Source organism: Ovis canadensis, chromosome 26, assembly GCF_042477335.2.
Source record: "Ovis canadensis isolate MfBH-ARS-UI-01 breed Bighorn chromosome 26, ARS-UI_OviCan_v2, whole genome shotgun sequence".
NCBI classification, from domain to species: Eukaryota; Metazoa; Chordata; class Mammalia; order Artiodactyla; family Bovidae; genus Ovis; species Ovis canadensis.
This window is the reverse complement of record NC_091270.1, coordinates 30,210,493-30,225,935: the sequence shown is the minus strand read 5'-3', so window position 1 is coordinate 30,225,935 and position 15,443 is coordinate 30,210,493. Positions and strand designations below refer to the sequence as shown.

The 15,443-nt window shown below is 47.2% G+C and overlaps 1 protein-coding gene across 1 annotated transcript in view; it reads left to right on the top strand.

Moving 5' to 3' along the window:
- The window catches only part of ENPP6 (ectonucleotide pyrophosphatase/phosphodiesterase 6), an 80,382-nt gene that overhangs the window by 27,120 nt on the left and 37,819 nt on the right, over positions 1 to 15,443 (top strand). Inside the window, exon 2 of the mRNA XM_069573199.1 lies at positions 5,457 to 5,636. Within this exon, the coding sequence (XP_069429300.1) occupies positions 5,457 to 5,636 (180 nt within the window). The remainder of the gene's footprint in view (positions 1 to 5,456; positions 5,637 to 15,443) is intronic.

Here is a 15,443-nt window from a genome sequence, read left to right as displayed (position 1 = left end):
GAGCAAATAAAGGATGCTTTCTCTAGAATTGCCAGATAGGATACAAGATACTCAGTTAAATTAGAAGTTTAGGTAAACAACAAATAATTTTTTAGGAGAAGTATGTTCCATGGAATAATGGGGATATATTTATAGTAAAAAATTGTTTATCTGAAACTCAAATTTAACTGGGAATCTTACAACTTCTTTTTTTGGGTGGGGGGCTAAAATAAATGTAACAACTCTAACTAGAATGGCCTTCTGAAGTGGGCAGTTCCTGTTCAAAGAAACATTTTCTTTTTTTTTTCCTTTTTGCCTTCCTTATTTTCTTCCTTCCTTCCTCTTGCCCCTATTTTTTTTAAAGCATTCTATAAACTAATAAATTAAAAGACTCTTGCTCCTTGGAAGAAAAGTTATGACCAACCTAGACAGCATATTAAAAAGTAGAGACATTACTTAACAAAGTTCCATCTAGTCAAAGCTTTGGTTTTTCCACTTGTCATGTATGGATGTGAGAGTTGTGCTATAAAGAAAGCTGAGCACTAAATAATTGATTCTTTTGAATTGTGGTGTTGGAGAAGACTCTTGAGAGTCCTTTGGACTGCAAGGAGGTTCAACCAGTCCATCCTAAAGGAGATCAGTCCTGAATATTCATTGGAAGGACTGATGCTGAAGCTGAAACTCCAATCCTTTGGCCACCTGATGCAAAGAACCGACTCATTGGAAAAGACCCTGAGGCTGGAAAATATTGAAGGCAGGAGGAGAAGGGGACGACAGAGGATGAGATGGCTGGATGGCATCACCGACTCAATGGACATGAGTTTGAGTAAACTCTGGGAGTTGGTGATGAACAGGGAGGCCTGGTGTGCTTCAGTCTATGGGGTCTCAAAGAGCCGGACACGACTGAGCAACTGAACTGAGCTGAACTGATAAGCTAATGAGGGCTTCCCAAGAGGCAGTAGTGGGAAGCCCTCATCAGTTTATCAGCTCAGTTTAGTCTCCAACTGAGACTCTTCAGCTGCCAATGCAGGAGACATAAGAGACTTGGGTTCAACCCCTGGGTCAGGAAGCTCCCCTGGAGGAGGCACGGCAATCCACTCCAGTATTCTTGCCTAGAGAATCCCATGGACAGGGGTGCCTGGCAGGCCACAGTCCATGGGGTCGAAAAGAGTCAGACAGGACTGAGCAACTTAGCACGCATGCATAAGCTAATGAGCAGTGCAAACTTAGGAGTGATGCAGGAGCTCTGGAGGGCTGAACTGCTTTTGAGAGAACTTTGAAATTCAAGGAGAAACTTTGGAGGTAGGTGCTATGTAGCGGAGATGAATCAGTAAGGTGTACAAGGCCAGAGTTTTTTGAGTGAGGGGCCAAGGAGGAAACCTTGGGGGGGGGTAGCTGAAAGGACTTTTAAGAACGTGGATGTCTGACCCTCAATCCGCAGTTCTTTGCTCTGCTCTCAGTCTTCCTCTTAGCACTCCACTGAATCCCCCGTTAAGGTTACCAGACTCACGTATATTTCATGTAAGCGGGTTTCTTTGTGCCGTGCAATAAAGCCCTGAGCGTCACTTCTGGGGTGCCGTATGTCACGGCAGAAGGAGTCTAGAAGGAGAGATGCCTGCGATGTACTGAGTGTCACGGGGAAGTGCAAGAATTCAGTGGGAATGGGTTTGGGACAAATGACGTGGAGAGCTCAGAAGAAAGGACGCTCCAGCTGATCCCCAGATTCCATTTGTCGGCGTGACTCTCTATCCTCATGTTCATAATGTAAGTTAATGTTCAGAGGTTTCACTGCGTGCCAGGTATTCATCTATGTGGTGGTGGTTTAGTTGCTAAGACATGTCCAACTCTTTGCCAGCCCATGGGCTATAGCCCGCCAGCTCCTCTGTCCATGGGATTTTCCAGGCAACAATACTGGAGTGGGTTGCTGTTACCTTCTCCAGTTCATATGTATTCATAGGCATATGTGTGTACAGAGCTGCATTTGGAGGAGGCGGGGGAGGAGGGAGAGGAGGCAGATCTTCCTTAACACCGTACCTGAAATCCACCTGGGATTTGTGGTTTGTGATGGTGTCAAGAAAGTTTCTACTGATGTTTTGAGCAAAGGGTCCGAATAATCAAATTACAGCGAGTCTCCGTTTAGAAAGCCCAGAGCAGAGAAAAATCAAGAAGAGCTGCAGATGCCTAAAAATAGACACGGGTCAGGCAGAAATATGGAGAGGAGAGCTTGTGGGCTGCAGAAGCCGGTACAATGTGCTCCGTTCTGTTCTGTTCTTTTCCTCTTTTCCCCGAGCAATAAAAACAAAAGCGCGAGAGAGGGCCGGGGTGGGTAAGGAAACCAGCTTGAGGAAGAGCAGACTCATACTGTCACAGCCAGACTGCCAGCCTTCATATATTCATGCGAAGGAAAATCACCTCAGCTGGGAGCGAAGATTTGAGCAGACGAGGAGATGGAGAGCCACCGTCTCCTGCCGGCTTCCCTGAAAGGCAGTGCTTCCCAGAACAAAGGGATGCCCCTGGGGACCAGCCCGGCATCTGTGATTAAGCCTTTGAAGAATACACCCTCTCACTTCAACTCGAGGCCCAATCCACTAAAAGAATAAAACCCACTTTCTGAACAGAGTTCCAAGATGACCTTCTTATTGAGAGAGCCCCCTCATCACTTTGAAACCCTTTAATCATAGAAGGAAAACCAGAGTGGGTAGCCTTTCCCTTCTCCAGCGGATCTTCCCAAACCAGGAATCAAACTGGGGTCTCCTGCACTGCAGGTGGATCCTTTACCAACTGAGCTATCGGGGAAGCCCCAAAGAATAAAACTCACTTTCTGAGCAGGGTTCCAAGATGACCTTCTTGTTGAAAGATCTCCCTCTTCACTTCGAAACCCGTTAATGATAGGAGGGAAACCACTGGTTCCGGGATCTTCTTGGGCACCATCCTCTCCCAGGAAGTGGTTGGGACCCTCCCTACTGGTGCTCATGTCGTTCATCCTCCGGAGAGGGGTTGGGTCTCAGGACAGTGGGGATGGCTAATTTACCTGCTTAGGTCTGAGCTCCCCTTAGAAGAGACGTGCAACTCTGGGCCAGCCTGGACCAGCCCGGGTGCCGGTGGTGACCAAAGCCCTCTCTGGAGGTCTTATCTCAAAGGCAGTCCCCTGGGGAGGGCCATAATTAAGGTCTCTGAGGTTCACCGGAGTCTACAGGCACCATGACCAACTGGTATGGAAAGAAGATACAAAAGCTAATGTTGAAAACCAAAGACCCTTTAGGGAAAAAGTGAAGAGACCCAGATGACCACAGGAAAGAAGACTTCATCGTCTGAAATGTAAAAGTGTGGTAGAGCTGCACACACAGATCTTAGCTCTCCTCAGTGAGGCCTTACGGGTATCTGAAAAATACAAGTGGGAGAGGCAGAGAATTTAGTTCAGCAGCAATTCTCCAGGAGAATATTCTCTGTCTGCCTCCCTCTCTCTCTCTCTCTCACAAACACACACACACACACACACACACACACACACACACACACACACCCCATAATCCAGTCATATCACAGCTCTACCATCCGGGGGAGGCCATGACTTTTCACCCATGAGGGATAGAGCAAAGGATAGTGAGAAAGCCTGAAAATCTTTGGGTCTAGAGGGTTGAATATGAGTGTTGAAAAAAAGAGGGAAATTTCATCAAATGATATTGTAGGGTTTCTGAGACAAAGGACGGAATTTGTAAATACTGAAAATTTTTTTTGTTTGTTTGCTTCACGCTTCTCTGAATACAGAACATTTTCAAAACTGAATCATATTAGCCCCTGCTTTCATCTGGGTTTCATGCATTTCTTCTAGAGTAATCAAAACAGTTCCAATTAAAAGTAGAGACTGCTGCGCACACACACACACACACACACACACACACACCCCTTCTCCCTACTATTTGAACTTTTTGGCCAATGCTATACATAGCAAGGGCTTCCCAGGTGGCTCAGCGGTAAAGAATCCAATTGCCAGTGCAGGAGACGTGGGTCGAGCTGTGGGTGGGGAAGATCCTCTGGAGAAGGAAATGGCAACTCGCTCCAGTATTCTTGCCTGGAGAATCCCATGGACGGAGGAGCCTGGAGGGCTACAGTCCCCGGAGGAGCAAAGAGTCGAACACAACTTAGCAACTAAACAACAACACGCATAACAAGGTGCTTGAGTATGGGGACCACATTTATTCAAATGTGAATCTCTACATCTTTCACAATGTATAGTCCATAGGAGCATTTAATAAATGTTAGTTGGAGGAATAAATGAAACTAAGAAGTTCTTTAGTCATTGGATAATTTGCTCAAAGTTTTTATTTATTTGTTAATTCTGTCAATTCACATGTGAAAGCTTTGGTCAGGGTCGAAAAACTAACTCTATAGTTTTGGGCAAAAACAATTTTGTTTGGCTCTCTGGGCTTTAAATTGAAAGCATCACTTGTGGAACACCTGAGTTTCTATGATGAAATAAAAGGTTTTTACTTTGGGATATTTTGAGTCTACAAATTTTCAAAATTGTGTTTTATGGTTTCTCCTTTTTTGATTAAAAGTAAAGTGTGGGTGTTGAAGAGTAGGCGCTGGCAAGAAGAAAGAACAACAGCAAACAAACAAGGAAACAAAAAAGCCACTTTGATGAAGCATCGTCAGTGAGCTCGATAAAGCCTGTTTCATCCCGGTGCCAAATGATGCTCACTAAATCGCAGCAATTTTTGATGCACTTGCCAATGTTTGTGTTATTTTTACTTTAAAGATGTAACAGATTGCTCCAAAATAAATAATTTAAGCCTCATGTTTCAAATGAGTCCAAGCGCTGTGTCTTTCACTTCTGCACCCAACAGAAGCTCCTCTCGTGTCTGTACCACACTCCACTGGGAGGGCTGTCTTCTTGCTTTGTTTTTCAAAGCGGAGTCTATTTTTCACCATTCTGTTCCAAACATCAGGGGTTCTATCATCATTCAGCACTTGAAGCGATAACTTCTCTTTATCCGGGAAAAATGGGAACAAACTCCGTGGCGTCTAGATTCGTGATCTTGTGGGAGGAGGGTTTGGAAAGGCTGCAGAGAGAACTCTAGGCTGAGAACATAACCCAAGCCCATGGGAATCTACAGCGTTCACGCTGAAATTCTTTTCTAGACGTCGAGCCATGAACAATAGGTCAGGTTTTACACACCATGGTCTCAGTTTAACTTAAAATAGCTTCAGACTTGGCCAATTACTTTCACTCGAAATGGCCCCATCGTCAATCAGTATTGGACTTCTTACTGGGTTGTTTGCCTTTATGGTACAATCTAAGAGAAAAGAAACATCTATGATTTAAAAAATAATAATACTAAAAAAACCCCACCAAGAATATATGCTGTTCTTTGCTCCCTAAATGAACGTGAATGGCTTATAAATTCAGAAAATAAAGATGATGTGTAAAAACACCAGAACAATAAACTGACAGCCTTGTGTCTTCGTTAATGTAGGTCGCCACTGTGAGGTCCATCAGATGACCGGGAACTACATGTGGGACCCCGACACCAACAAGTCATTTGACTTAGGAATCAACAGAGACAGCCGGTTGCCCCTCTGGTGGAATGGATCAGAACCTCTGTGGGTCACTCTGACCAAGGCCCGAAGGAAGGTCTACATGTACTATTGGCCAGGTGAGCGTGCTGACCTCCGGGCCACTCCAGCCTCCCAAACCTCAAAGTGCAGCGGCGTCTCTGAAGACAAGCATGCACGTGGAGGTGTTTGAAGACCAAGCCAGGGTTTGAAAAACTGGGATCTTTGGTCAAAAAGAACCTTATGGAAGTGGTCCTTCATATTTTGCTGCACATAGATGTGTTTGAAGACCAGGCCAGGGTTTTTGCTCTGTTTTGTTGCCCTGCGTCATGTGGGATGTTAGTTCCCAGACCAGGGATCAAACCTGTGTCCCCAGTATTGGCAGGCAGACTCTTAACCACCAGGGAAGTCTCCTTTATATTTTGGTTTGAACACTAGCATCAGACCAGACACTATGCCATCTCTTACTATCCTTGGTTCAGCAATATTTCTGCAGCATAGCATGCATTTTCATGGGCAAAATTTTGGATACCCAGGAGAGAGAAGTAATAGGGCACTTATTTGTCTTACAAAAGAATTTGGAGTACCATTTCTGTAGATTTTGAGATCTCCTACAATACTGAAAAGAGGGTTCAAAGCTCTTGAAACTTTTTGGTTGTGCATTCAGTGAAGCCTCTATATTAATAGTCTGCCTGCTATACATATAGTCAGTGAGAAACTGAAGGACTTTACTTACCTCAGTGAGGGAGATAAGCAGTCATGTAGACTGTCCTGGAGGCCGCAAGGAGACTTCAGCATCTCTCGTCCTTTTCTTTTGTTCTATTTTTTGGCTGCGCCGCATGGCTTATAAGATCTTAGTTACCCCAACCAGGGATTGAACCTGTGCCCCCTGCGGTGGAAGCGCAGTCTGAACCACCGGACCACCAGGGAAGTCCGGGAGGCTCTCGTTTTGTCAGCCAAAACTCTGTCATTAAGGATGACAGGATTCCATGACAACAAAATAATCGACTCACCTCTGCCTTCCCATTGACCAGATGTGTTGCTAGGCAAGTGGGCAATTTGACTTTTCCACACACATGGCTGCAGACACTTTTTTCCTATTGCTTCATGGTGCAATCCTAGATGATTGTTGTTGTGGAAGGAGAGATGGGGGAGGCCTAGAAGAAATGAGGGGTACGAGCAGAGAAGCTGCTAGAGGGATTTCACTGGGCTGGGCTGGTGGCAAAGCAGCCTGATGAAATGGTGAGAGCGTGGTGGGTTCTGGGGGAATGCGGAAGCCTGGAGAGAAGGGTGAGTAAGCCCAGGCTGAGTCACAGGTGGCCCACATTGAGGACGTGGGCCTTTAGCAGGAGTTTGCAGGATGCTGGTTGGCGGCGGTCACATGGAGAGTGGTTCAGGGCATTCAAGGCCATGCCAGCTCCCGGAGGAGGAGCGTGGAACACAGACAGATGGGGAGCGGGGCGACCTGCCATGCTGCAGCAAGTGCCCTAAAGCTGCCGCTGAGCAGTGACTAGCGTCCACAGGTGAGCCTGGGACGACCAGGGCAGCTTTCACATCACATCTGCTACTTCACCTCTGAGCAGCGGAACAAACAGACCAGTCCTGCTGGCAGATGCAGAGTTGGGGGCGTATTAGAGTTGCTTCAGGAAACACCTTGGGTTTCGTCCCTAATGGCTACCTTGCCTGACGTGAGAAAAAGCTTTCAAGCAAGGGTAAGGTTTAGAAGATGCCATCACCTTAAATGGAGGCTCCATTTTTCAAACAGTTGGATGTAAGATTAAGAAAACAACTGGGTGCCTCAGCCAAGCTAATCAGACTCCGAGAGGAGTCAGGCTCAGTTTCAGCACAACATGATGAGGTCCAGAGCCAAACGTTGCTGCATTTTGAGGTCATTTGCAGTAATCAGCATCGAAAAGCACAAGGATCCTGGTGCTTAGGCCCAGGAGAGGCACAGATGGATTGCACTGTCTTAGGGACCACCTCAGAACAGACCATCAAGACTAATACTGCCCTGGTGCTGTAAGGGTCACCTTCCACAATATCGGATTAATTTAACTTTCCGTGTCTTGAAACTTGAGTTCTTCCTGCCTTGAAGAGGATCTCCCCCGGAATCTCCTCCCCTCTCCTCACATGCTTCATCGGCCTATGTTCCCCCTCTCCCATGACCTTTTGGGTGGCTTTGGATGCCGATGCTCCCGGAAAGGTGGGGGAAGACCCTAAAGGAGACACTTGCCGCATTTCAGACTTCTCTCTGTCCTACTACAGAGCTTCACTCTTGATCTCACCTTGGGGCATCTGGCTCCGTAACCATAATCAACAATTTGAATTTATATATCACCGAGTAGCTACAAAGTCTCAACACTAGTTTGCATGTAAAGTATCTTGCTGCACCTCCAAAACGGCTCCTGAAGGGCAAGAAAAAGCCAGTCGCTTTCTCTGAGTCCCAGCTAATGTGACATGACAAATACTCCTTGAGGTCAGTTTAAGGTGTTACCTGTCAGGAGGGCAGAAGCTAAGAAAGATAACCTCCTAGAATTTCCTCCAAACGAAGATTAGCTAACTGTCTGGCTGTGTGGAAGTCTTGATAGAAATTGGATGAAAAGTCTCTGGCTTCTTAGACACCGTCCAGTCCTTGTAAACTGGATCCACAAATTCAGATTCCTTGAGAACCTGCTGGCTCTGAAGGGCCTGCCGCCCAGCCCACGTCCGGCATGCTCCGGCCCCTCCGTTCTTACTGGCTGACTGCTAAGGCATTAGCAGCCGCTGCTGTCCTTTCCCTTCCCACCTCAGCCCCCTCCAGACACAGCACCTGGCCCGGTGTGGTCCTTGGTCTCTGCAAGATTAAGCAGAGTGCAGTGGCATTTCTTCCAAATGTGACTTGGTTTTCTTTGCTTCTCAAATCCTCCTCTCCCCTCTCCACTCCCCACTGGACATTGTACAGACCTCTTGACGAGGCCTGGGAAATCTTCGTTGCTCCAGTGAGCTGTGTTATGACACTTCGAGTCTCGCCATGAAGTCAATATTTAGAAGTGCAATTTAAAAATGGCAGGAGTTCAAGTCTTCCTGTCAGGTAGATAAAGCGGCAGACTGAAAAATTGATCACTGGTGAAGAGTCCAAAGGACCCCACCTCAAGTCTTGAGAAATTTAATATTGTAAGCAGAGCCTTCATTTCCCCACCCAGTGATGCCATGGAGCTGTGCAGGGGGGAGATGATCCCCTCAGGAAATGATCCCAGGCCCTAAATCAAATACTTGGAGGGAAGGCTCCCCTAGATCAGCCAGGATCTAGGAGTGATCTGTGAAGCATAAGTTGAGGGTGTGTCATCCCCTAACTTTATTTCCCTGTTCCATCCCTCTGGTTCGAAGTCCAGGGGGTTTTATTGAGCAGGGAAGAGAAGAGTCTCCAGTATTCACTTCAGATGGAGACCAAACCAAGGAGAAGGATGCCTTGAGGAGAAGAGGTGACATGGGGGAATATAGGAGGGTAAGTAAACCATTGCATGGAAATAGAATCTGAGCTCTGTGAACAACTGATGTTACTTTACACAATGGCAGAAGTTTTCAAGTTTATTCTCATGACTCTGATGAACTGCACCCCGCCCCCCTCGCCTCCAAAGGAACAAAAGCAGCAGCCTTTTAGGAGTCTGTGGTTAAAACTCTTGGAGCAAGCGTTTGGAGACTCTAAGTTTACATCTTCAGTCATGATTTTGCAGCACTAACTCCATAAGGCCAAGCAGTCAGGAAGAACTGGGGGCAAATGTTCATACGGCTGGGGATGGTGTTGGGTGTGGATATGGCCTCTGTCCTGTGCAGGTGTCGAAACAAATAAGACACCTTATGTGGGGAAAGACACATTTCCAACCAGCTTCTCCTCCCCTGCCTCCCAGAGGTGGGCTGGGTGGGGAGTTAACAGGTGGGTATGTGACCCAGCTCCAGTCCAGTTTGCGTGTGCTCACTCAGTCGTGTCTGACTCTTTGTGACCCCATGGACTACAGCCCACCAGGCTCCTCTGTCCATGGGGATTCTCCAGGCAAGAAGACTGGAGTGGGTTGCCATGCCCTCCTCCAGGGGATCTTCCCAACCCAGGGATCAAACCCAGGCCTCCCACATTGCAGACAGATTCTTTACTGTCTGAGCCACCAAGGAAGCTTCCCAGTCCAGTTTGGGTTATTAAAATCAAGTTGATTTAGTCTGGATAAGTGAGGAGACAGTTCCTGGCTACTGATCAGGACTTGCGGACTGTTCACAGCATCTTGTTCTGCCCCACCACGCTAGGTCCCTGACAGCTTTCCCTTGGCCAAACTTAGATAAATGAACCTAGTCTGGGGGCAGTCTAGGAGCCCAGCATCAATCATGCAAATGTCTGAGTTCTTGGATTCTATCTATATGTGACTCCAAACATCTGGATTAAAGACTGGAATAGTTTTTTCAAACATTCAAACACAGGGACCCAGATTTTCACTAAATTTTCCAGTAACACTGCCTGTTTGGCATTGATCTTTAAGGTGGTTGCAATTTTAGGACCTGAAGAGGCTTTAGTCAGTAAGTAATTTTCAGTTACCTATACTTCTAAATCAAGAGCTCTTTAGGAAACAGATCAAAACTATGTTGTTGTTTTTTTGCTAGAAAAACAAACATATACATACTACACTCACAAGTCAATGCTCATACAAGAGAACATAGTGATGAGAAATACCAGATGGTCTTTGACATGACAACATATATACATCTATAATATCTAGGAGATTTGGGTTTTTTTTCCCAATGTGAGAGAAACATGTCTCAAAAACTCATCAAAGTATCAATAACACCCCCCAAACCCTCTGGTTCATTTTGTCTGCCAAGTACTCTTGGGGCGGAATTCTCTAAGAGTCTCTGGATGGCATCACTGACTCAACAGACACGAGTTGGAGCAAACTCAGGGAGACAGTGAAGGACAGGGAAGCCTGGCGTGCTGCAGTCCATGGGTCACAAAGAGTCGGACACGGCTTGGTGACCAAACAACAGCTCTGGGTTGAATGCACCTTGGGTGCTTTCCTTTGTTTGCTGGTACCTGGGGGTAAGGTCTGTGTCGATGCTGCCGTGGTCTGTCTGCATCAGCAAGGAAAAGGAGACACGTTAGCATTTCAGGCCAGAGGTTGTCTCAGAGGCGTGATCGATCTTCGAAAGCCTCCTTTAGAGGCTCAGCCAGTCCCACGGCAGAGAGGCTGGGGAGGGTGGCGTCGCTCTGGAGTGCTGCCTGCCGCGGACTGCTCCCCCCTGCTCTCCCGAGCCTTCAGAGCTGTTCAGCCACAGCCAGGCTCCTCTCACAGGATGGTGTCTCAGCCAGGGTTTCTCAGCAACGTCCATTATAGTCATTGGAAAGCCTTAAAGAGAAACCCAGGGACGCACTCCCATTCTTCACAAATCATGGCAAATCTGCTTCTTCATAAAACATCTTACAAGGGTGTGACTCAGGGCCCCTAATAAGCTCTCAGGAGACGGCCATGAGCAAAACCAGATACAGGCTCTCCCCGCCTCTGCCCCGCTCCCCCAGGGAACTTACCATCCATCCAATCCAGGAGACAGATGATAATCTAATACTTGCCTGGATAAATGAAAAGTCCACTTCTTTAAAGTATAATGACGAAAAGTCGATTGCCTTATGACTTCATCTAATAGGGGATCTGGTTTCACCCTAGAGGGCGATGTATGTTAACACCTGAGGGCATGGTGGGAGGGTAGTGGTGGAAGGAGCATCCGATCTGAGCAGATGACATGTGTTAAGGGATGAGAGGAGCTTGGAAGTTTCAAAAAACTAAGAGAGGAGGATGGACGGGGTGTGGTGGGGTGAGAGAAGCTGAGGTCAGGCCAGGCTCCATGCATGGGCCAACTGAAAAATGTATTCTTATCCTGAGAGGAACTAGAAGTCACTGGAGGGTCTTAAGGAAGGAGGGGACAGTATAGTATGTGAATTTGATAAGAGAACTTTGGCAGGGCCTTGGAGCAGGGAGCACAGGCATCCGGAGGGGGTGGAGAAGGGCGGCCAGCCCACCAGGAAGGTCCTGCAAGGACCCAGGAGAGAGGTGAGAACAGTGTGGACGAGGGCAGCAGAGATGGGGAGAAACGGGGGGGTTGGGGACACACTTAGGGGCTAAAATCACCAGGACCTGGCGACGCACTGCATCTGCGATGGAGGGGTCGAGCAGCAACCAGCCAGACACTTGGTTTCCAGGTTACAGATTGGTACAGAGGGAGGTCGAGTCTTTGCCTAACCTGGGAATTGAAAGAGGAGCAGTGTGGAGGCAGAGGAATGTCTGAGTTGACCCTGTCAAGTCACAGGCTCAGAGAGGGGAGCTGGAGACACATCAAGGTGGTGCAGAGAGGACCCGGGATGATGAAGCTGTGGCCGGGAAGGTCAGCCAGGGGAGAGGCGACAAGCAGAGTGGAGAGTGTCCCAGGCATGGCCTGGGGGAAGGTGGCGCTCGAGGATCAGATGGGGCGAGTGAGGCTGCAGAGGAAGCAAAGGGGTTGCTCTGGAAGCAGGAGGAAAGACAGAAGAGCCGTGAAAAGTACAACGAAGGAGAGTGACATCACCCTTTGAAGGAATCTGATGAGTGGCCTGACGTCACCCGAGGGGCAGGGGAGGGCCCACTGGAGAGCAGGCCAGCTGGAATCTGTTGGCCCCACTTGCTGCTGAGACGAGAGGAAAGAAAAGGTTCCAGGAGAGAGTGGCCATCCCAGGGTTCCCTGCCAAGGGGCAAAGACAGCATCTGGATTTATTATCTGCAGCATCACTGGCCAGCTCCAAACTCTGTAGCTGTTTAACTTCAGTGTAGTATCAAGAAGGGTTCATAATAATAACCCCACAGTATTCTTTAATTTCCTTCTATTGCAGGAGAGTCTGGGCTTGTATAGTGACAATGATCATTGTACCTCATCTCATACTGGTTTTTGAAGGAAACAAAATGTAGAAAGAATAAAATTTGTCATGATTCTTTCCCCACACTTTTCAATTAAACAGGAAAAGAAAAAACAAAACACCTTCTTTTGTTCTGGTTAGTGAATCCACTCACTCCTGCTACTGCTAAGTCGCGTCAGTGGTGTCTAACAATGGCCTCACAATGCCTTGCTGAAGTTTCCCCACAGCCTTCCAAAAGCAGCTGCCCAGCCAGGGTTAGGCACATGCCACCCCCGCCCTTGGGTTCCTATCAGTCACCTCTTATGCCCAGTGAGTCATTTTCGGTGGAGTTTCCACAATCCTCTCTATTGGATGGATGCTTCTCATCTCAGCTCCCTCCCCCTGATCACGGGCCAGCCCTTGTGGCACCTTGTGCCTGGGCCAGTCCCCCCAGCCCCAAGGCCCCCAGATCAGAAGAGTCCTCCCAGCCCTGTGGGCCAGGCCGACTCGGGAAAGGGTCTCTGAGATCAAAGGCCAAGCTTCCCCCAAGGACTTGTCCCCACAAGCTCCTGTGCCTCCGATATGTCTCCCTGGAAAAGGTTACATGTGTCTAAGAGAGCTAATTGGCTTAGCTGTTTTAATAAGCTCTCCTGAGACACATATTCAGCAGCCGTACACCCGCATAAAATGCAGCTTGCAAGGGTTATTGTTACAAGACGCATCAGAGTTGGCAAGCCGAGAGGCACTTGGAAGGTGAGACCTGTGTTCTAGGAAGTTTGGAGAGGCGTGATTTTCACAGGCTCAGCTTGGTGGTCCTTGGAGGGAGCTGCCAGGAAGGAAGGATTATTCAGGAAAACAGCAGAAAAGTTTCAGAGCCAGGAAGCTGATTAGTAGACGGCAAGGAGACCTTGGGGCAGTCACCTCTTCCACCTGAGGCTGTTGTTTTCTCAGCTATAAAATAAAACTCGTTGATGTGAGGCTGCTGTGAAGGGCTGTTCCTTGCATTCGGATGCCGTGTCCTTGGGGGTGTGGCTGACACTGTCACCATCGCAGGTTCCCATGTTTATTTTGACAGTATTTTCATCCATGAGAGTCAAGTGTTGCTAGGATATATTAAAATAATTTTCTAGTGGATGGAAGTTAAGTGTTTTGAAGAAGAAAGCCTTAATTATTCTTTCTTGTTTGCATAAAGGTGCATGGGATTAGTGGTTCTCTTGGGCTGTCTTTTAAGTTCCGTCTAACTCTTTATTTTCAGCTCAGGATATTTTTATTGGGTTGCTGAGGTGGGAAAACAGACTTCTGACAGAGATAAGATGAGGACCTAGACAATGAGCCCTAATTAAGGGCAGTTCCCTTCCAAGTTCCCTGGGAACCACGAGGAAACAAGATGCAGCAAAGCCAAGGCCTGCCCTTGATGGGCTGGTGAAGCCAGACGCTTCCTGCCAAGTTCCCGGCTCGTCTTTGAAAATGCTAGAGCCAGGCCATTGCCCTTGTTTCCCCACAGACTCCTGTGCAGAGATTCAGGAATCCCTGCTTTCCCCAGGCACAGGTAGGGTGACCTGAAGGCCCTCAGTTGACCAAACTCACGCTCCTGGGGAGGCCATGAAAATGTTCTGGAAGCAGCTGCAGGGCGCCCAGGCCCACAGACTGAGCCCGTGGTGGAGCCAGAGAGGGGTCCACAGACTCCTGACCAGAGAAAGAGCTCATGGGATCCACGCAACACAGCCCCTCCGATGCTCTGATTTCCATCAGATAAAGACTAAGAAAAATAAAACCAAGCCCCCACACAAATTCTCCCAGGAATAATGAGCCTTGCCCTCTCTAAAACTACCACTCACTAATTCCATGTTTCATTCCACCGTGGCTGTCTTTGCTGGCTGGCTGCTTCCTTTGCCAGTTATTTATTCATTCTGGGTTTTCAATACTAGAGGTCTGGTGATGATTGGTGCTGCTTTTTGAGATTCCACCTGGGAGAGACCGTCCTGGACAGAGTGCGCAGAAGGATTGGACTGGCCCCTGTTTCTGTGTACTCAGGGACTGGGCTCTCCCTTCCCGGATCCACATGGAGGTACACAGGTTCTATCCAAATTAACTGTTCCCGCAGGACTTGCATTCAGGGCATCTCTGCTGAGTTGAGACACAATCCTCTCACTCCATCATCTAGCTTTCTGCTTATCTGCAGACAGTGAGCAATAAGGCTTGGTTTTCTCTGCAGTGAAGGTTCTCCCTCTCTCTGCTCAGCTGCTAGAGCTTCAGCTGGGGGACAAGCCTGAGAATAAATGACAGCCACCCTTCACATCTTACCTCCAGCTCCTCATGACACTAAACCCTGCTGCCTTCTGAAGCTCCCTTAGAGTAGCAGTACTAATGCCTGTTTTCCTGGTTCAGGGGTCTTCAAACTGTAAGGATTTCCAAGAGCACCATTAAAGGAATCTCTTTGAAGATCATCACCTTTCATATATAGTGCAAAGTCTGTTCTGATTAAAAATACACCCTTTTCCCACTTTATATAAGAAAGGAGTACCCCTTGTTGATTAAGAACCTTACTAAGGTGCATTGCCCTAGTATTCAAAAGCCTCCAGGGCCAACCAAAGGAACAGTTCAAACTATTGGAGTAGGTGTATAGAAAAGAATGCATGCAGTGACAAAATAACAAAACCTAAAAAAACCAAGTAATTTCCAATGCTCTCTTTTAAATTATTTAAGAAAAACTTAATTGAATTGTCAGCTGAAGCAGTATTTTAAAATTTATGATGATAGATCACTATGTGAATGTTAGCATTCAAAGAAGCAGTTCAAAGAATTAAATGACAAACTATTTCTATTGCCATCTACTTGTTTATGTAAACTACTTTCTCAGCACTTAGATTTAACAAATAGGAGTAGAGTCAATTCTAAACTTGTCTCATTCTACAGATCCATCATATTCATCCATGGATATACAAACTGATTTTTAAAAGATCCTATTCTTTTCATTACGAGATGTGTTTCCAATAAAATTGTTCACTTTTTATTCTTAAAAATCATT